The sequence below is a fragment of the Bufo bufo genome, chromosome 3, assembly GCF_905171765.1.
Source record: "Bufo bufo chromosome 3, aBufBuf1.1, whole genome shotgun sequence".
Classification (NCBI taxonomy): Eukaryota; Metazoa; Chordata; class Amphibia; order Anura; family Bufonidae; genus Bufo; species Bufo bufo.
This window is the reverse complement of record NC_053391.1, coordinates 132,473,043-132,493,916: the sequence shown is the minus strand read 5'-3', so window position 1 is coordinate 132,493,916 and position 20,874 is coordinate 132,473,043. Positions and strand designations below refer to the sequence as shown.

Sequence of the window (20,874 nt, the reverse complement as noted above, 5' to 3'; positions counted from 1 at the left end):
CTCAAAACTGCATTTATACACCTGGTCAGTAACACCCGGTGTATGGCTGGAAGGACAAATGATATTTCACAGAATGATCGTAACGTAACAGCCGTGTGACTTATGTTCAGTCATTTACTAGCGACTGTCAGACAAACATGTATTTGACCTGCAGGCAGTATGGCAAGGAGCTGAGCAGATTATTATATAGTTCTGTAGGTGGGTGAGTCCAGTGGGTGGTCCTACTCTGACTGACCGCTCTCACTACATGCATGCTTATACAGAGAAGGCTGAAACACCCCAGCCTACAGTGAGCTGAGATGCCAGTCAATAAAATACAATTCTGAATGGTTTTCCTACAGAACCTTTCATCAACTTGCTCAGCTCCTCTTGTTCTGTATCAGCTTGTCTTATGTTTTACATGTTGCTGTAAATTTGTTGTTCTTAAAGATGAAACTTTTGATTGTGGTTTATTATTTCAGTGATTATATCATAGGTGTCTTCTATTTTTATGAAAACAATTTAGAATTGAGTAATTGTGTAAGCTATTTGAAAGGCTATTCCTATATATCCCCTCCTCCTTGTCAGACCTGCATAGGGAAGCATACTTACCTGCTCTCCACCTCTTTAGTTCCCTCTGGCCTCGGCTGCCTCGCTTGGGTTCCCCTCTGTCAGCATCTTCTTTGACACCTACAGTACAGACCAAAAGTTTGGACACACCTTCTCATTCAAAGAGTTTTCTTTATTTTCATGACTATGAAAATTGTAGATTCACACTGAAGGCATCAAAACTATGAATTAACACATGTGGAATTATATACATAACAAACAAGTGTGAAACAACTGAAAATATGTCATATTCTAGGTTCTTCAAAGTAGCCACCTTTTGCTTTGATTACTGCTTTGCACACTCTTGGCATTCTCTTGATGAGCTTCAAGAGGTAGTCACCTGAAATGGTTTTCACTTCACAGGTGTGCCCTGTCAGGTTTAATAAGTGGTTTTTTTTTTTGCCTTATAAATGGGGTTGGGACCATCAGTTGCGTTGAGGAGAAGTCAGGTTGATACACAGCTGATAATCCTACTGAATAGACTGTTAGAATTTGAATTATGGCAAGAAAAAAGCAGCTAAGTAAAGAAAAACGAGTGGCCATCATTACTTTAAGAAATGAAGGTCAGTCAGTCAGCCAAAAAATTGGGAAAACTTTGAAAGTAAGGGCTATTTGACCATGAAGGAGAGTGATGGGGTGCTGCGCCAGATGACCTGGCCTCCACAGTCACCGGACCTGAACCCAATTGAGATGGTTTTGGGTGAGCTGGACCGCAGAGTGAAGGCAAAAGGGCCAACAAGTGCTAAGCATCTCTGGGAACTCCTTCAAGACTGTTGGAAGACCATTTCAGGTGACTACCTCTTGAAGCTCATCAAGAGAATGCCAAGAGTGTGCAAAGCAGTAATCAAAGCAAAAGGTGGCTACTTTGAAGAACCTAGAATATGACATATTCAGTTGTTTCACACTTGTTTGTTATGTATATAATTCCACATGTGTTAATTCATAGTTTTGAAGCCTTCATAGTCATGAAAATAAAGAAAACTCTTTGAATGAGAAGGTGTGTCCAAACTTTTGGTCTGTACTGTATATAGCCAATCACTGGCCACAGCAGTGACCTGCTCTCCTTGCATCATGTCAGTTGGTCATGTGACACAAGGGGAGCAGGTCACTTCTGCGGCCAGTGATTGGCTGTAGCAGTGTCAAAGCGGATGGCCGGGGAGCGAATGAGCCAGGACCCAGCAGTTTAATGGGGTTCTGCAGCTTTTTTTTTTACTGATGATCTATCCACTGGATAGATCATGAGGTTTTTTTACTGATCGGTGGGGGTCTGACACCCGGGACCCCTGCCAATCAGCTGTTTGATAAGGCAAGAGCCGCGGCCTTCTCCCTGTTTCCTGCAGACCCAGTGACATCACGACTAGTATCACTGGCCTGGGTACGGCTAAGCCCGTTCACTTGAATGGGACTTAGCCACATCCAGGCCAGTGATGCTAGTCGTGACATCACTGGGCCTGAGGTGAACAGCGAGAATGCTGCGGCGCTACTGCCAGCGCCAATGCCTTCTCAAACAGCTGATCGAGGGTGGTCTCGGGTGTCAGACCCCCGCCAATCAGTAAAAAAAAGCTGTACAACTCCTTTAATTATGCATCCCTTTGCAGGTCTGCCCAGGAGGGCAGTTTGCCAAAACTCACTGAAAAGTCGGCTAACCACTTTGATGCTATTTGCCCAGTAGGTAGCACGCCAAAGTACTACAAGTGATTCAAACTTTAGATTGAATTTATTTCCTAGTGCTTATATAACATCAGTGTATTCCACAGCGCTGTACAGAAGTTGCCACCATTCACATCAGTGTCTGTCCCAGTGAGGTTCTAATTACCTTGTCCACTAAAGGGGGGGTCTTTTGAATGAATTTTGGGTCCCCTTCCTCCCTGCCGGACATGTGGAGGGAAGCATACCTTCTCCAGGGACATGCTGCTTAGGGGACATGTCATCGCTGTGGCCAGTCATTGGCTGCAGCGGTACAAATGATCCCTGGCCATGCCAGAAGCGGACATGCATGGACTGGATCACCACGAATGGAAGGAGCCGGAAATAGGTGGCAGGGTTAGTCCACAGATCCAGTGCAAAATAATATAAAAAACTCCTTGCAGATGTTGCCCATGGTCAGAACTTAGGACTACAGTGCTAATGACTGAGTCATATTGCTGCCCCATAATATTTCCATTGCTTTCTAAGAATAACTCTATCCTTTAATATTATTTTACCACTAGGTGGCACTCCAAAGAACTAACCAAAGTGATAAAAGTTTGAAAGTGGCTGTGGGAATGTTACGAATACGCTGATCATTGTTATGTAATTTAAAGGGGAACTATTACTTTGGAAATGCAGTACAATCTATGGGCAGCGGGTTATAAAATAATAAGATAAGACTGATATATTGTTTTGTGGGGAAAGATTAGGTATAACTTGTAATTCATTGATTTAAATCTCTGTTCTTTCCATGCTTAGGGGTCCAGTGGGCGGTCAGTGAATGACAGCCTTCTTTGCAGAAGTGTACATCCAGAGATAGTTGTCAATGACCAAGTAGGACCACCTACTGGACTCCTAAGCCTGTAAGGAGCAAGAATGTAAATGAATAAAATACAGGGTATACTGAATTATTTTGGGCAATCTGCTCAGCTCCTTCTATAACATGCTGCCTGCAGACTGCACTGCATTTTAATGGTGACCGTTGCTCTTTATGCCCATTCATGTATAACATTTGTTACAGGGGCAACAGACAGAAAATAATTCAACTCAAAGTGAGCTCAAGCGAGTTTGTTTGTTAGAAGATTACGTGAACCATTTTAAAGTGCTGTTTATGGTGAAAAATTATATTAAAAACAAATGACATGGAAAATGACATGGAAAAGATGTATACGGTGTGATTTAATGTCTGTACTGAACTTATCGTCTGCTACTTTACATTCACAGCTTCGGAAGCTTTATCAGGATGGAAAATTATCTCAAGAACAAAAGGTTGGTATTGACAAAAAATTGAAGGATATACAATTTAGACTTTTATGGACCTGCATATATCAGACATTTATGCCACATCCCTACCATGGCATGCTATACAGTGGCATTTTTTTTTTTTTTGACCGGTCAGATCTAGGGGGACCAGCAGCATGTTTCCATTGAGAGGTGGTCATATACAGTTCTTTAGTATTGAGAGGACTAGGAGTTAGGTACACATATAAAGAATGTCCTTGATATTCTCATACATAGATACTGTAATATTAATTCATTGCAATGGAAAACCCCCACACATATGCAGCCACCTCTCCCATAAATACAAACCCAGCTCTGCTTCCAGATTGGTATTGGTCACAGCTGTCAAACCCCTCTTGAACTTTTTTTCTCAACATATCTTGAAACCCCATTACAAAGTTGCCTGGAGGGAGTAGGTTATCATCCTGCCTAGAGAATTTAGTAGACACAGATAGTACTGCCTCCCTGTCAATGATGTAGATAGTACGGGCTTCATGTCTCCTTGTAGACACAGATAGTACTGCCTCTGTGTCTCTTTCTGTCAGTAATGTAGACACAGATAGTACTTCCTCCCCGCCTCTCCCTGTCAATGAGGTAGACACAGAAAGTACTTCCTCCCCGCCTCTCCCTGTCAATGATGTAGACACAAAAAGTACTGCTTCCCTGTGTCTCCTTGTCGGTGATATAGACACAGATAGTACTGCCTCCATGTCTCTGTCAGTGATGTAGAAACATCCTATCTATCCCTGTCACTGATATAGACACAGATAGTACTGCCTCCCTGTCTCTGTCAGTGATGTAGAAACATCCTATCTATCCCTGTCACTGATATAGACACAGATAGTACTGCCTCCCTGTCTCTGTCAGTGATGTAGAAACATCCTATCTATCCCTGTCACTGATATAGTACTGCCTCCCTGTCTCTGTCAGTGATTTAGACACATCCTATCTTTCCCTGTCAGTGATATAGACACAGATAGTACTGCCTCCATGTTTCTGTCAGTCATGTAGACACAGAAAGTACTGCCTTCCTGTGTCTCCTTGTCAGTGATATAGACACAGATAGTACTGCCTCCATGTCTCTGTCAGTGATGTAGAAACATCCTATCTATCCCTGTCACTGATATAGACACAGATAGTACTGCCTCCCTGTCTCTGTCAGTGATATAGACACAGATGGTACTGCCTCCATGTTTCTGTCAGTCATGTAGACACAGAAAGTACTGCCTTCCTGTCTCCCCCGCCGGAACAGCTTGCTGGAGAAGGATGCCGCTAGTGTGAAACTAGCCTTATGCAGACATAGATTTATGTCTCTCCCAGTCAATGATGCAGACACAGCTTTGCCTCCATATCTCTCCTTTTCAGTAATGCAGACACAGAAATTAATCTCCCTGTAAATGTTTTAAATACAGATAGTACTGGCACCCTTTTTTTAATGTATACAGGAGATACTTTATCTACCTGTAAATGGTGTTGGCAAATGCAGTACGATCTTGTCTCCCTGTTGTTTCTTGTAAATGATGTACACACATAGGGGCACATTTATTAAGACTGGCGTTTTTGACGCCTGTGCTTGAGGTGGAGCACCCAAATTATGAAGAGGCGCCGGCTTCTACATAACTTCAGTGTATCCAGCGCCGGTCTAAATGTAAGCCAGCTCACTCTTACATTTAGACCATTTTCTACGCCTTAACACTGCCATAGAAAATGATGAATGAGACCTGCCTGCCGACCCGTCCGCGTCATGCCCCCTTTTTTAGACCTGGTGTGAGCAGGGAAGAAGCTGCAGATTCTGCCACAAAATGGCATGCAACAGAACCTGCGCCACATATACACCACAAAAGTGGCGTATATCTGTTCGTAAATTACCCCCATGGTGCTCAGGAATTAAAACATGACATGTAATATTACATGCATATCAACATCTGACAAAATTATGTGGATGAAATTACACAAGACGATTGAAAAAAAAAGAAAATACTATCCCACTTTCTATTAAATAAAATTTGTACTGCTTTGGAAATGCAACAGTAAAAATGTACACGTTTTCTGTTAGCATGGCGCTCCCACCTGGAGAGGGGGTGAGATGTTTGCTGGGTGCCCGCGTAAAGAAGAAGGACGTGGAAAAGAGGATGATATGTTGTACGATCTGGATTACTTCTTAACTGATATCTCTGATACCCTATTTACCACTACTCAAAACCTGCCCCCTTCTTATCAGTACCCAGATTTTGGTATGTACTGCTTTATGTGAGTTTTTGTTATGTTCCATTTTATACCTATTTAAAGTCATGTCCTAATTTTAGTAAAATGCTGATATTTTTTGCGCAAGCTTAAAGTGAATGATCACCTTTTAAAGGAGTTGTCCCATAGATAAGCCCTGACCGTATGCCCTCTTAGGGCATATGGACATCATATAGGGGGACCCCTCTCTATGCGACAAACCCTTTATCACCATTAATAAATCTTTACTGAGGTCAGAGCTCTGTTTTCCTGATAACTCCATATCACCTGCATAGCCAGATCTGAAATCTAACATTTTGACTGCCTGCAGTGACCACTAGAAAGAGCTTACTGCAAACTGTGTGTGATCGAGTTCTGTGTAAAAAATATGCGGTAATTTCAGGGGACTTTCAGGATAAGCTGTCATATGTGTACATGATGAGTGACACTATATCCAGCCGTCATATGGCCTGTATCCATCATTTTTCACTAGTTTCTCCTCTGAAGGACCTATCTCTAATTCTTAGTTTTACCTCAGTTGAGCACTTGAATAGCTTCTATAATGTCTCCCATACACTGCAAACAGAGATGAGATCTACCCTTCTCTGCGTGTGTTGTAAATGAGATACAACATAGCCGCTAGTTTCTATTGCTCCAAGTCCTGAGCTCAGGAAAAACTGAAAATTAGAGATTAAATGGGAAAAATGTATATAAATGCACAGATATTGTGTTATTTCTTATGTACAAGCATGTGAGTGCTTATTCAGAAAAATCACTTGAAATTACCATTATACTCCAAGGATATGTCCATATGGGAGGGGTCCACTGTGAATATTCCACAGTGGAAAATCCTTAAGCGTATCAGTTGGAATTCTGCAGCAGCAAAATCCACCAACTGGTGCTGATTTTGTTGCAGAAGTCATAGCTTCAATGCTTCCGTTTTGCTGCAGGTTTCATTCTGTGCATTGGAAAGAGTGAAATCTGAGTCAGAAATCCACAGCAGAAATTGACATGCTGTGTATTTAAAATCTGCAAGACAAGTTATGTGAGGATTCCAGTGTGGAGATATTCCGCAGCACCTGGTTGACGTTTTTCAAAATCGCATCCACTTTGCTGCTACTACGAATGCTGGAAACTTTCTGCATGCAATTCTAAGGAAAAACCACAGTATACCTGCCAAATGTGGCAGTACCCTAACCAGTTTTTTTTTCCCTATATACTTATTTTTGTTATTTTGCTGTAAATTCTTTCAGATTATGTTGGGAATGCAGATATGATCCAGCCAGAACTCGCTACATTACAGCCTAGTCTAGATGATTTCATGGATATATCAGGTATGTTGTGACTGCTTCTTTGTTTCCTTTTCTATGGGAAGGTGTGCAGTTGTGATGCATCCATTCCAAACATAGTCATGGCCGTAAATGTTGGCACCCCTGAAATTTTTAAGAAAATGAAGTATTTCTCACAGAAAAGTATTGCAGTAACACATGTTTTGCTATACACATGTTTATTCCCTTTGTGTGTATTGGAAGAAAACCAAAAAAGGGAGAAAAAAAGCAAATTGGACATAATGTCACACCAGACTCCAAAAATGGGCTGGACAAAATTATTGGCACCTTTTCAAAATTGTGGATAAATAAGATAGTTTCAAGCATGTGATACTCCTTTAAACTCACCTGGGGCAGGTAACAGGTGTGGGCAATATAAAAATCACACATGAAAGCAGATAAAAAGGAGAGAAGTTCACTTAGTCTTTGCATTGTGTGTCTGTGTGCGCCACACTAAGCATGGACAACAGAAAGAGGAGAAGAGAACTGCCTGAGGAATTGAGAACCAAAATTGTGGAAAAATATCATCAATCTCAAGGTTACAAGTCCATCTCCAGAGATCTAGATTTGCCTTCGTCCACAGTGCGCAACATTATCAAAAAGTTTGCAACCCATGGCACTGTAGCTAATCTCCCTGGGCGTGGACGGAAGAGAAAAACTGATGAAAGGTGTCAACGCAGGATAGTCCGGATGGTGGATGAGCAGCCCCAAACAAGTTCCAAAGATATTCAAACTGTCCTGCAGGCTCAGGGAGCATCAGTGTCAGCGCAAACTATCCGTCGACATTTAAATGAAATGAAACGCTATGGCAGGAGACCCAGGAGGACCCCACTGCTGACACAGACATAAAAAAGCAAGACTACATTTTGCAAAAATTAACTTAAGCCAAAATCCTTCTGGGAAAACGTCATGTGGACAGATGAGACCAAGATAGAGCTTTTTGGTAAAGCACATCATTCTACTGTTTACCAAAAACGGAATGAGACCTACAAAGAAAAGAACACAGTACCTACAGTAAAATATGGTGGAGGTTCATTGATGTTTTGGGGTTGTTTTGCTGCCTCTGGCACTGGGTGCCTTGAATGTGTGCAAGGCATTATGAAATCTGAGGATTACCAATGGATTTTGGCTCGCACTGTAGAGCCCAGTGTCAGAAAGCTGGGTTTGCGTCCGAGATCTTGGGTCTTCCAGCAGGACAATGACCCCAAACATACGTAAAAAAGCAACCAGAAATGGATGGCAACAAAGCGCTGGAGAGTTCTGAAGTGGCCAGCAATGAGTCCAGATCTAAATCCCATTGAACACCTGTAGAGAGATCTTAAAATTGCTGTTGGGAAAAGGCGCCCTTCCAATAAGAGAGACCTGGAGCAGTTTGCTAAGGAAGAGTGGTCCAAAATCTCGGGTGAGAGGTGTCAGAAGCTTATTGATGGTTATAGGAAGCGACTGATTTCAGTTATTTTTTCCAAAGGGTGTGCAACCAAATATTAAGTTAGGGCTGCCAATAATTTTGTCCAGCCCATTTTTGGAGTTTGGTGTGACATTATGTCCAATTTACTTTTTCCCCTCCCTTTTTTGGTTAATAAACATGTGTATAGCAAAACATGTGTTACTGAAATACTTTTCTGTGAGGAAAATTTAAGAGGTGCCAACATTTACGGCCATGACTGTATTTAATAAAAACATGATGCATAAAGTCATATTATTTTTATGGGTTGGAGAGCTCCTGTGTGACCAGTGCAAAAGACAATGTCCAGATGTGGTAGAATTGCCAGGGGTTGATGCACCAAAAATCTGTGTCGGTTTACAATATAATACACCTGAACGGGATTTTGAAAATATACACATGGATCTTTTTAAATGCCGCAGACTTTTATTGTAGATCTTATTTTATTTTTTTTCAAATTCTTTATTTCTATTTTGCAAAAAATAACATAATTATTGCATGTTGATTCACATACATTAGAAAAATAAAGTCTGAGTCATGCCGACAGATAATCATGCAGCACAATCCAACAACACTCTAGCAATTACAAACACATCTGTCTGTGTATGATACGCAGCCTGCGGAGACATTAGAGCGCCTCGATTTTTATTGTAGATCTTATGCTTTGGGTGAAATTCCTAGTAAATCCACTACATATTCCAATACAAAATCAGGATGAAACACGTTTCCTGTAGATGTGAAGTGCAAAATGCTAAATAATAAAGATAAATACAATAAAAATAAAGTCAGCTGTATGTGAACTAAAGCCCAATTTACACAATAAAACTGCATGGGAACCAACTATCATAGTAGCGATTGTTCATCTTTAAAAAAAAAAAAAGTATTGCTATGCAATGAATAGGGCATTGTAAATGAAGGTTTATCGCAATATACATACAAATGTTGTTTGCTTTGTATAATAATAATTTTTCCTCTTTGGTAGCACCCAATAATTACTGCTTTATTTTGGAGTACATCAGGAAAACAAAAAGAAAAAATTTCAGCAGACAGGACTTTTTGAAGCTGTGTACCTATATAACTTGAGATAGACCCTCGCACCGAAACGTTGTTCCTAATGTTCTTCACAATAATTCAGTAATCAAACCATTTGGTGTTGCTCTGAACTCTTTTGTACTTCTGGTTCCTTCTGGTTTAAGGTGGAAACCACCCCTAAGCTAGCACACCTGCCTTGGACCTGGTGTACATGACACCCATTAGGACTCCCATACTGTAAATGTTTCATACTAAGAAAGTAACGCTTTCTTGGAATTGTGCATAACTAATAGACACTTCACACAGACAAGAAGTCCTGGTTTTGGTTGAACCACTAGTTTCACTTGATCAAAAGCAGCCATTTGTCTACAGGGGAAAGCAGCTGATTATGCCGAAGAGACTTCTATATGCAAGTCTACTTTTCTAAGGGAACACTGCATTGAGCACAACAATACTGGAACTAACTTGAATCTCTGTACGACCATTACTGTCAGGTGGTTTTATGCATTTCTGTATGAGCTTGACTTTAGGAGTACTACTTGGGTTATGAGGAGTTGGATTTGCCACTTGGAAAATACTAAACAGACACTGAGGTGTGCACCGCTATTATGCCAATATGCTAGAATATATTATGCTACTGTTTTAGCACTTGTAGGTGATACTATATGATGGACATTATCACAAACATGTCAGACATCTGGCATTAGTGTGTAAGCATAGGTTCTAAGTTATGACTGGATGTGAATAACATTCTGAAACTGGAACCCTGGATTCAGCATGTAAAATTATGTTTGGGAGAACATACAGGGTGGACAGGACATAGTTGTCAACAGTCCCAAATTTGCAGGGACTGTCCTCAATGTTCAGAGAAAAACTCTGCATATTTGGGCTGTGGGCAAAAAGGAGTAACGTTTATTTAGCCCCACCAAGAAGTGGACCTTCCTAGGGGAGGTTTGGGTCTTCCAGGGCAGGGCTTAAATACTCCAAATCTACCAACAAGAATGTCGGTAAGTATGGTAGGAGACAGTAAGGAGAATGTGTGCAACTGGTTTCACCTTGTCCACCCCTTCTGTCCAGTTCTACTAAGAATCACCACATACCTAAGTAGGGGAACTGTGTATCCAGTAGGAACTAAGCTTTAGTTTAGAGGCTGCGCTTAAAGCCACAATAGAAGCTATGGGCAGCATTTCTATTTTTGTCATCTATTCAAAGTACACATTTTGAAGAAATTACATGAAACCCATAGAAAGAGGATATGAGGAACACGAGGCTGTGTGAGTGGAAGTACTTGAGGAGAGGAAGAAATGGCTCCCTCTAGACACCACACCAGCCCCCCCTTCCCTGAACTGCCCACTTTGGAACTTTTCCATTTCAAGTGAAAAAAGCTTGTCTGATGCAATCAGGTCAAATTTTACATTGCCTGCTTGTCTCTACATTGTACATGTTCATGAGCATTATAAATTTTGCAGACGCTGTGCCATAACTTTTAGGGGACACCAATAAAATATCATATAACTAGCTCAATATGTAGAGAAAGACAAAAAGTCTAATGTCACCTATCGGTATCTACCCTGTGAGTCAGTGTCTGATCCTTAGCCTTTAGACTCCCAGTGCCGTACATGTCGCGAGTGCAGCGGGCACCATAGCCAGCGGGTCTCTCCTTAAAGGGAACCTGTCACCGGGATTTTGTGTATAGAGCTGAGGACATGGGTTGCTAGATGGCCGCTACCACATCCGCAATACCCAGTCCCCATAGCTCTGTGTGCTTTTATTCTGTATAAAAAAACTGATTTGATACATATGCAAATTAACCTGAGATGAGTCAGAGCTTGAAAATATGACTCTTGCCTGGTCACACAAGTAAGATATGACTCTTTTATGTTAATTTGCATATGTATCAAATCGGGTTTTTTTACACAATAAAAGCACACAGAGCTATGGGGACTGGGTATTGTGGATGTGCTAGCGGCCATCTAGCAACCCATGTCCTCAGCTCTATGCACAAAATCCTGGTGACAGGTTCCCTTTAAGAGACTCAGTGTAATAGAGTTGCAGCTCCTATGGAGGCCTGCAGGTGGCAGGCCAACATAGGATAACCGCAAATTGAGCTTATACTGTAGTTCTATGGAACTATAGTATAAGCTAAAAGTAATCTAACTGGTGAATATTGTAGCCTCCTAAAGAGGTTAAAAAAAAGTTTAAAATTAAAGAAAATGTATATAAATAAAACAAAGAAAATTACCCCATTTCCCTAGACTAAAAAATAAATACATAAACAATAAAAAATAAACATCATGGGCATCGGCGCGTCTGAAAAGAGATGAATAGCATAACAGAGAAAAAAAAATGGCTGATTTTTCATCGCTTCACATTGCAAATTTTTAATGAGATGTGATCAAAAAGTTACACACACTCAATATGGTATCAATAAAAACTACAGGGGGGCGGAGCCTAGCGGCGCATGGAGTAGGACGCACGCCGCACTAGCTCCGGCGATTATCCTGTCTTTAACACCGCAAACGGTGGCGAAATAATACTAAAACTTCTGAAGGAGCGGGGGACACAGTCAGGAAGCGGTCCGGTACAAGTGGCAGCAATATGCCTGCGAAAAGAGGCAAAACGCCGAGCCGGCAGGACAGGGAGGCAAGATCCCAAGATGGCGCTGAGGAGGAAGAGTGGCCTGACCTGAGAGCGGCGGTGAGTCAGGGAGCGGCAGCGCGGCTAGAGCGCTTCGCTCATAAATCACACCAGTCCCCCAGCCATGTATGGGGAGAGGAAGAGGGCACCCTGGCACAAGTGGAGGAAGAAGTAAGGGAGCAAGACGGCCCCTGTAATGATGACCAGCATTCCCCAGTCCAGCATGAGGGGGGGGCGAGTTCTAGCCTGCAAGTGATTAATGCCCCTGAGCCCACCTTGAAAGATGTGATGGCAGCTATTGCCTGCTGTAACGTCACTCTCCAGAATATGAACATTAACATTGGAAGCCTAAAAGCGGACATATCTATTATCCGGCATGACCTGCATAAGGTGGCTGAGCGCACCTCAGAGGTGGAGAGGAGGGTCTCAGATCTGGAAGATGGGGCCATTACCCTACAGAGAGAGAGCAGGGCTGCGTCAAAGGATATAGCGGCGCTCTATGCGAAAACTGACGACCTTGAAAACCGCTCTCGCCGCAATAATGTTAGGCTGGTGGGCATCCCTGAGAAGTCTGAGGGCCCAGAGGCCACTGATTTTATTGAGAAATGGCTTGCAGAAAAATTCCGTGATAAAGGACTCTCTGCACTGTATGCTGTTGAACGAGCGCATAGGGTCCCCACCAGGCCTTTGCCGCCAGGACGTCCGCCACGTCCAATACTGGCTAAAATCCTGCATTATCGAGACAGAGACACTATACTGAGGGCCGCAAGGTCGCATCCTGATTTAAAAATCAATGGGGTTCAGGTGTCCCTGTTCCCTGACTATTCGTCAGATGTACAAAAAAAGAGGGCTCGCTTTGTGGAGATTAAACGGAGGCTGAGAGATTTGCAAGTACAGTACTCCATGATGTTCCCGGCCAGGCTCAGGGTGGTGGCGTTTGGATCCGCTGTATTCTTTGAAGACTCGGACTCTGCGGTCAAGTGGCTGGATCAAAATGAGCGTCGCCTTAGGATTCCATCAACAGACACCTGAGACTGATGGACATTCCTGCTCCTGAGTGAAGCTTTGATGTCCCCTGGACTGTCCACCCACCGTTGTGGACATTTTCTTTTGTCTTTAGCCGGTTGCTGGAGACATTTTGTGGGTAGAGCATACGCCCGAGGTTGCTCCCCACATTCTTAATGTGCCTGCGTACGGTATCGTGCTGGATGCTGTGCTGCTTCAGGCGCTGTTGGGCCAGGTTCATAATGTTGGCCCCGAGTTCATTACTGAATCTATTTATACTACATATGTTTATTGCCTGGGGGGGGATGGTTGGGTGGGGGGAGGGAGGGGGGAAGGGTTTAGCGGGGGTTAATACTGTCAAAGGTGCTATTGATGGCAATTCTAAAATGCTAAGACGTACAGTCCTTGTATATTTTGTCGTGGGCAATAGAGAAGAGATGGGAGTCTACAGTCTGGTGACTAACATTATTTTTCCTCGCAGCTGTTGGGAGGTGGAGAGGTGTAAATATCAAATGTACTTTTATATATGTATTCATTCTTATGGGACCTGTCACGAGAATACTTAGCTGGAATGTGAGGGGAATGGCGGATGCTACGAAGAGACATGGTCTGTTCCGTTACTTATCTAGATATCAGCCGGCAATAATATGCTTGCAAGAGACGCATATGACCAAACAATCTATACATGTCATGCAAAAGCCGTGGCTGGGGTATTCGGTGCATTCCGTCTTCTCCTCGCATTCCAGGGGGGTTAGTATCCTAGTTCATAAGAATATCATATTTGAATGTCTCAGGGAATGTGTGGATGAAGAGGGAAGGTTTATAGGAATGCATTGTGTGGTCCAAGGGATGAGAATGGTGTTGGCGACAATCTATATACCCCCACCATTTTCCTCGGTGCCTTTAAGGAGGCTCATAGAGTTTATGGCAGAATTTTCTGAACTTCCAATGTTGATAGTGGGAGATTTCAATAATGTACTTGACAGTTCGCTTGATAGATGCCAGATCACACCTAGCGGTAGCAATACGGGTGAAACCTCGTTTGCAAGAATACTGAGGGAAGTAGGTCTGATGGATGTATGGAGAGAGACCCACCCCCTGGACAGGAAATACTCGTGTTGCTCCTCCACATTTGGCTCCCTGTCGCGTATAGATCTGGGTCTGGTAAATGCTCATATGTTCCCGTTTGTACAGAACTCAGAATATCTTTCTAGGACCCTATCTGACCACTCCTTATTTAGCATCGCCCTTGATATCTCTGTGACAGCCAGGCCGGGGGTTAGATATTGGCGACTTAATGCCTTTTGGTTAAAACTGATGGGTGACCCGTCCGATATGCTTCAATCCCTTAGGGAATATTTTTGTATAAACGAAGGGACTGCGTCGCCGTTAGTCGTCTGGGAAGCGATGAAGGCCTTCCTTAGAGGATCCTTTATTAAAACAGTCAGTCGGATTAAATCTAAATCTAGAGAGCTTGATCGGCAGAAACATGATAATATGAAGCTAGCGGAGGAAGCTTTTGTGTTAAATCCTTCTAGCATAACAAGTAATACCTTGAAGACTAGGCAGGAGGAGTTGAGGTGTCACCTCTTGGAGGTAGCAGGGAGGAAACGACTGTTTTATAAGCAGCAATTTTTTACTGAAGGTGAGAGTGTAGGCCATATGCTCTCTGTTATCGCAAAAGCGCAGCAAGGATCACAATGTATATCTGGCCTGTTGGATGCTGGCGGCGTCCTCAGGCGCGATACTGATAGCATTTTGAATATACTGAATAATTTTTATTCCTCTCTGTATGCTTCCAAGGTGACATGCTCGGATGAAGAGATTGACGCCTTTTTGGCCACATTAGATCTTCCTAAGCTCTCCAGGGAAGACAGTGTGCGGTTAGAGGAGCCGATTGAGCTAGAAGAATTGAGGGCGGCATTGGCTGCTATGGCTAATGACAAGGCTCCAGGTTTGGATGGGCTTCCGGCGGAAGTATATAAGTCCTTCGCGGAAGTGTTGCTCCCGGAACTTCTGAAGGTATTCAATTATTCCAGGGAAAGGGGGGAGCTTCCTCCGTCTATGCAGGAGGCGGTAATAGTAGTCATTCCTAAGCCGGACAAGGATCACTCTCTCCCTGACTCATATAGACCGATATCGTTACTCTCCACTGATGTTAAGTTGCTTGCAAAGGTCTTGGCCATGCGTCTGTCTAAAGTGATTCTGTCTGTCATACACTCTGACCAGACTGGCTTCATGCCTCAGAAATCAACGTCAATTAATATCAGAAGAGTGTTTGCCAGTATTCAACTTCCAGCTGACAATGTTGGAGATAGAGCTATCCTTTCTTTGGACGCGGCCAAGGCCTTTGACAGCATTGAGTGGCGATTCCTATGGAGAGTTATGAAGTATATGGGATTTGGAGATGAATATATATCCTGGGTTCGGGTGTTATACTCTAAACCCAAAGCATGTGTCAGGGCGAATGGAGGGGTGTCCCCCAAGTTCAGTCTGGACCGGGGTACTAGACAGGGGTGCCCGTTGTCGCCTCTGCTATTTGCAGTTGCGATTGAGCCATTAGCTGCAGCGATTCGTAAGTCAACGGACATTAAGGGGTTTCAATACGGGACAGTTAATAATAAAGTGGCGATGTATGCAGATGACACTTTGCTTTTTCTGGGGGATACTGGTCCATCCTTGGAAGCGGCTATGAAAATCATTGATTGCTTCAGGGACCTGTCGGGTCTGACTATTAACTGGAGTAAGTCGGCGATTATGCTGCTCGACGGGCAAGTGCAATCACAGACAGTGCGAGACAGAAGTATTCCATGTGTAGCGACCTTTAAGTATTTGGGTATCCATATATCCCCGAGAATCCGAGACTTTGGGCGCCTTAACTTTGACCCGCTGGTTATTAAATTTCGTAATAAAACTAAGGCATGGTGTAAACTATACCTGTCAGTGGCGGGAAGAGCTAACCTCATTAAAATGGTGTTGATGCCCCAGCTACTTTATGTTCTACATAACTCCCCGGTCTGGCTGTCAAAGTCCAAATTTGTTCCAATTAATGCTATCTTCAGGGAGCTCATATGGCGTAAGGGGCAACCGAGAATTAAGCTTGAAACGTTACAATATCCTAAAACAGAAGGGGGTCTTGCAGTGCCAAACCCCTGGGTGTACTTCCTGGCTGCGCAATGCCAACATTTCAAGGGGTGGATGGAACTGGAGTCGAGTGAGATGTCGTGTCAGTTGCTTAAACATTGTTTGTCCTCTAATGACCTAATGCTGATCCTTGAGACTAGGGGGACTGGAAAGAGTGGTCCGATGGGCGATTTGGGACACTTGATGCAGTCTGTATGGAATAAGGTCAAGCTCCTGAGGGGGGTTCTCGGCAATACTGAATACACTCCACTGTGGGATAACCCTGTGCTGCCAGAATTCCTCTCCTTGTCTGAGTTTGGGGCATGGAAAAGAAAGGGTATTCTGAGGGTGAGTCACCTTTTGGAGGAAAGGAAGTTCATGTCATTTACCAGATTTCAGGAGAAGTATGAACTGCCTAGAACTCACTTTTATAAGTACCTTCAGGTGAGACATGCATACAACGCCACATTTAAAGGTACGAATGAGGTGGCAGGGAGAGATGCTGCATTGCACCAGATTTTGTCTAGAGGGGCGAGGAGAGGTATGATATCCTGTATATATAAGCTATTGCTTGATAAGTTTCTAATGTCCCATCCACTGGTGGCTAAAAGTAAATGGGAAAAAGATGTTGGCAAATTAACTGATGACCAATGGTCTGACATACTGGAGGCGATACCTCTCTCTTCCCTGAGTGAAGGACGTAAACTCTCGCAGCTGTTTATTGTCCATAGAGTCTACAAAACTCCGGTTTTTTTGTTCCGTATAGGGTTCAGACCCACGGATGAATGTCCAAGATGCTCTGTGGTTTCTGCAGATTTGTTGCATATGATGTGGACGTGCGAGAGGTTAGGGAGATACTGGGAGTTGGTACGTCAGACAATACAGGACGTTTACAAGGTACGAGTACCCTCTGATCCTAAAGTGTGTGTGTTGGGCTATGTCTCTGAACTGGCCACAGGTCAGGTACATAAATTAGCTATAGGTAGAATGTTATATGTTGCTAGAAAGTTAATCGCTCTGCATTGGATACAGACAGCGCCGCCAATCCTAGGCGAATTCCTAAACGCGGTTGACACGATGCTGAGTTATGAACGGATGGTATATCAGAAGCGTGGATGCCCAGCGAAATTTGGAAAACTATGGGATTTATGGCTGTCGTTTCGACGTCTGAATGGAAATGTTTAAAATGTGCCTTTGTACTTTGCAGGTTAGGGAGGGAGGGAGGGAGGGAGGGGGGGGGTCGGTTGGGTTCTTAATTAATACACATTGGCTGATACCCTTTATGTTTTTAGCCTTATGGACAGTATATCTCTATGTCATCCTTGTTTACAATGTGTTAAAATGTGTATTTACACTGTAAAATGTTTAATAAAAAAGATCTGATTCAAAAAAAAAATAAAAACTACAGATCGTCCCACAACAAATGAGCCCCCACACAGCTTGGTAAGTGTAACTATAAAAAAGTTATGGGGGTCAGAATATGGTGATTTTGGTAAAGTAAATTTTTTTGTCAGTATTCAACCACAAAAAAAAACTGTACATATGTGGTATCTCTGTAATCGTACCGACCCCTAGATAATAAAGGGCACAGATCAGTTTTGGAATTTTTTTCCCCACTTCCAAGTACATTGTATGCCATATTAAATGGTGGCATTAGAAAGTACAACTTATCCCACAACAAACAAGCCCTCATACAGCTATGTGAATGGAAAATAAAAGAGTTATGGCTCTGTGAAGAAAAATGAAAACGCAAAAACAAAAAACCTCCGGTATCCAAGGGGTTAAAGTCTTGTTCCAATACAAGCAAAAAACTTTTCTTTGGGCTGCAAATGGTGAGTAACAGAACTTATACTTAGCTCGCCCATCCCCTGCCACTGCTGTTTCCACAGTGCCAGGTTCCCCGCTGCTCGTCAACACAGCAAGAAATGGCTTTGAATACCGATTGGCCAATCATTCGATTCAGAGACCTTCCTCCGCCAATGATTAGCTGAGTGGCAATCCTGGCCATTTCTAGTGGCAGGGGATGTGTAAGGTATTTTTCTTAATTTTCTTCTCACGTGCAGTCCAGGGAAAAGGTTTTTGTTTGCACTGGAATACCTGTTTAAGGCAAGACTAAGGATTTGAGCCATGCCAAAGTCTCCATCAAAATGAACAGACACCTGTCGTTAGCTGTTTCAGGGTTCTTGCCCTCCTCGGTACAGATCAAGGTACTGGTTGACGGGATGAGAAGCTCTGGGGAATACTGCGGACAGCGTATTGTGCCAAACGATATATGGCCTGGTTTAGACACAACAAGCCAGATAATGGGGACTGCAGTTGCACATGTGCAGTAACCCAGAATAGGGTAGCTGCAAAAGGGTAAAGTTGTTGCATTGTTAAGTGAAATGTTTTGATTAACTGTATTTCTGTATCCAGTAGTACTGTATGGATAAGTCGGGCTAACACCTTGACTGGACCCTTTAGGAGGAGATGGTCCTGGATCAGCCCCCTGGTTAGTGTGTAGTTGTTAGTTGTTGTTCTGTGTTAGCTGAGGAAGAGAGAGGACCTCCATGTGCTTACTCCCCAGAACTAGGCCTGATCTCAGAGAAGCATTACCTTCGCAAAATCTGCCAAACATGTATGATGTACAGTACAGACCAAAAGTTTGGACACACCTTCTCATTCAAAGAATTTTCTTTATTTTCATGACTATGAAAATTGTAGATTCACACTGAAGGCATCAAAACTATGAATTAACACATGTGGAATTATATACATAACAAACAAGTGTGAAACAACTGAAAATATGTCATATTCTAGGTTCTTCAAAGTAGCCACCTTTTGCTTTAATTACTGCTTTGCACACTCTTGGCATTCTCTTGATGAGCTTCAAGAGGTAGTCCCCTGAAATGGTTTTCACTTCACAGGTGTGCCCTGTCAGGTTTAATAAGTGGGATTTCTTGCCTTTATAAATGGGGTTGGGACCATCAGTTGCGTTGAGGAGAAGTCAGGTGGATACACAGCTGATAGTCCTACTGAATAGACTGTTCGAATTTGTATTATGGCAAGAAAAAAGCAGCTAAGTAAAGAAAAACGGTGGCCATCATTACTTTAAGAAATGAAGGTCAGTCAGTCAGCCGAAAAATTGGGAAAACTTTGAAAGTAAGGGCTATTTGACCATGAAGGAGAGTGATGGGGTGCTGCGCCAGATGACCTGGCCTCCACAGTCACCGGACCTGAACCCAATCGAGATGGTTTGGGGTGAGCTGGACCGCAGAGTGAAGGCAAAAGGGCCAACAAGTGCTAAGCATCTCTGGGAACTCCTTCAAGACTGTTGGAAGACCATTTCAGGTGACTACCTCTTGAAGCTCATCAAGAAAATGCCAAGAGTGTGCAAAGCAGTAATCAAAGCAAAAGGTGGCTACTTTGAACAACCTAAAATATGACATATTTTCAGTTGTTTCACACTTGTTTGTTATGTATATAATTCCACATGTGTTAATTCATAGTTTTGATGCCTTCATAGTCATGAAAATAAAGAAAACTCTTTGAATGAGAAGGTGTGTCCAAACTTTTGGTCTGTACTGTATGTCAGGTCTTTAAAGATCACGCCTGCTCAAGAGCAAGCTCCATAGCCTCCAGGTTTCTGGTGTTTCACACAGCAGACACCCAGGGCTACTGTCTGCGATCAGCAATGACGCAAATCGAAGACATTTAATTCCTCAGATGCTGCGATCAATTGTTACCATGGCATCTGAGGCGTCTTTCCCCAGGAGCGCTGCACACCCGGGGCCCGGAACTCTCCCATGTGGATTGGAGAAGCCATTAATTGCTTGTGCTAGCCTCAGTCTATATAAAGGATCTGTGGAGGCCTGCATGTGGCAGGGCTCAATAGGAACATAGCGCAACTCTCATAGACTGCAGTGGTAATTTATTTCAGTCTAAAGAACAAGCAATCTAACAATTGCTTGGTAAAGTCCCCTAAGGGGACTCAAAATACATGTGAAAAAGGAAAATAAATGTTTTAAAATATATGAAAAAAATATAAAAATTCAAACCATCCCCTTAGTAAAAATAAACAAACAATGAAATAATATTTCAATAAAATTGTATTTATCCCTTATGGGAACTATAGAAAAGAGTAAAAAATGTTATTTTTTTTAAATGTAAACAATATAAAAATTCAAATACCCCCTTTCCCCAAAATGTAAACCATAAAAAAAATACCCATCATGAGCATTGCCGCAGGCAGAAACGCCCATACTATTCAAATATAAAAATATTTATCCCATACTGCAAATGGAAAAATGGAAAAAAATGAAAAATTGGCGCATTTGCCGTTTTTTGGTCTCTTCACCTCCCAAAAAAATAAAATATAAAGTGATCAAAAAGTCACAATACCCTAAAATGGTATCAATAAAAACTACAGATTTTCTCGCAAGGTTTTTATTAGACGCAAGAAAAACTATACATAAGTGGTATTACTGTAATTGTACTGACCTGGAGAATTAAAGTAACAGTTAAATTTTACCGTATAGGAAACAC

General features: G+C 42.6%; 1 protein-coding gene across 3 annotated transcripts in view; it reads left to right on the top strand.

Annotated features, from left to right (window-relative positions):
- MLXIPL (MLX interacting protein like) overlaps positions 1-20,874 on the top strand; it is a 169,143-nt gene that overhangs the window by 74,054 nt on the left and 74,215 nt on the right. For all 3 annotated transcript variants that reach the window (XR_005777468.1, XM_040423600.1, XM_040423601.1), the window contains exons 5-7: positions 3,502-3,546; positions 5,615-5,792; positions 7,035-7,115. Coding sequence is in view for 2 of the 3 variants with exons in the window: in XM_040423600.1 (XP_040279534.1) it covers positions 3,502-3,546; positions 5,615-5,792; positions 7,035-7,115 (304 nt within the window). In the remaining variant the exon portion in view is untranslated. The remainder of the gene's footprint in view (positions 1-3,501; positions 3,547-5,614; positions 5,793-7,034; positions 7,116-20,874) is intronic.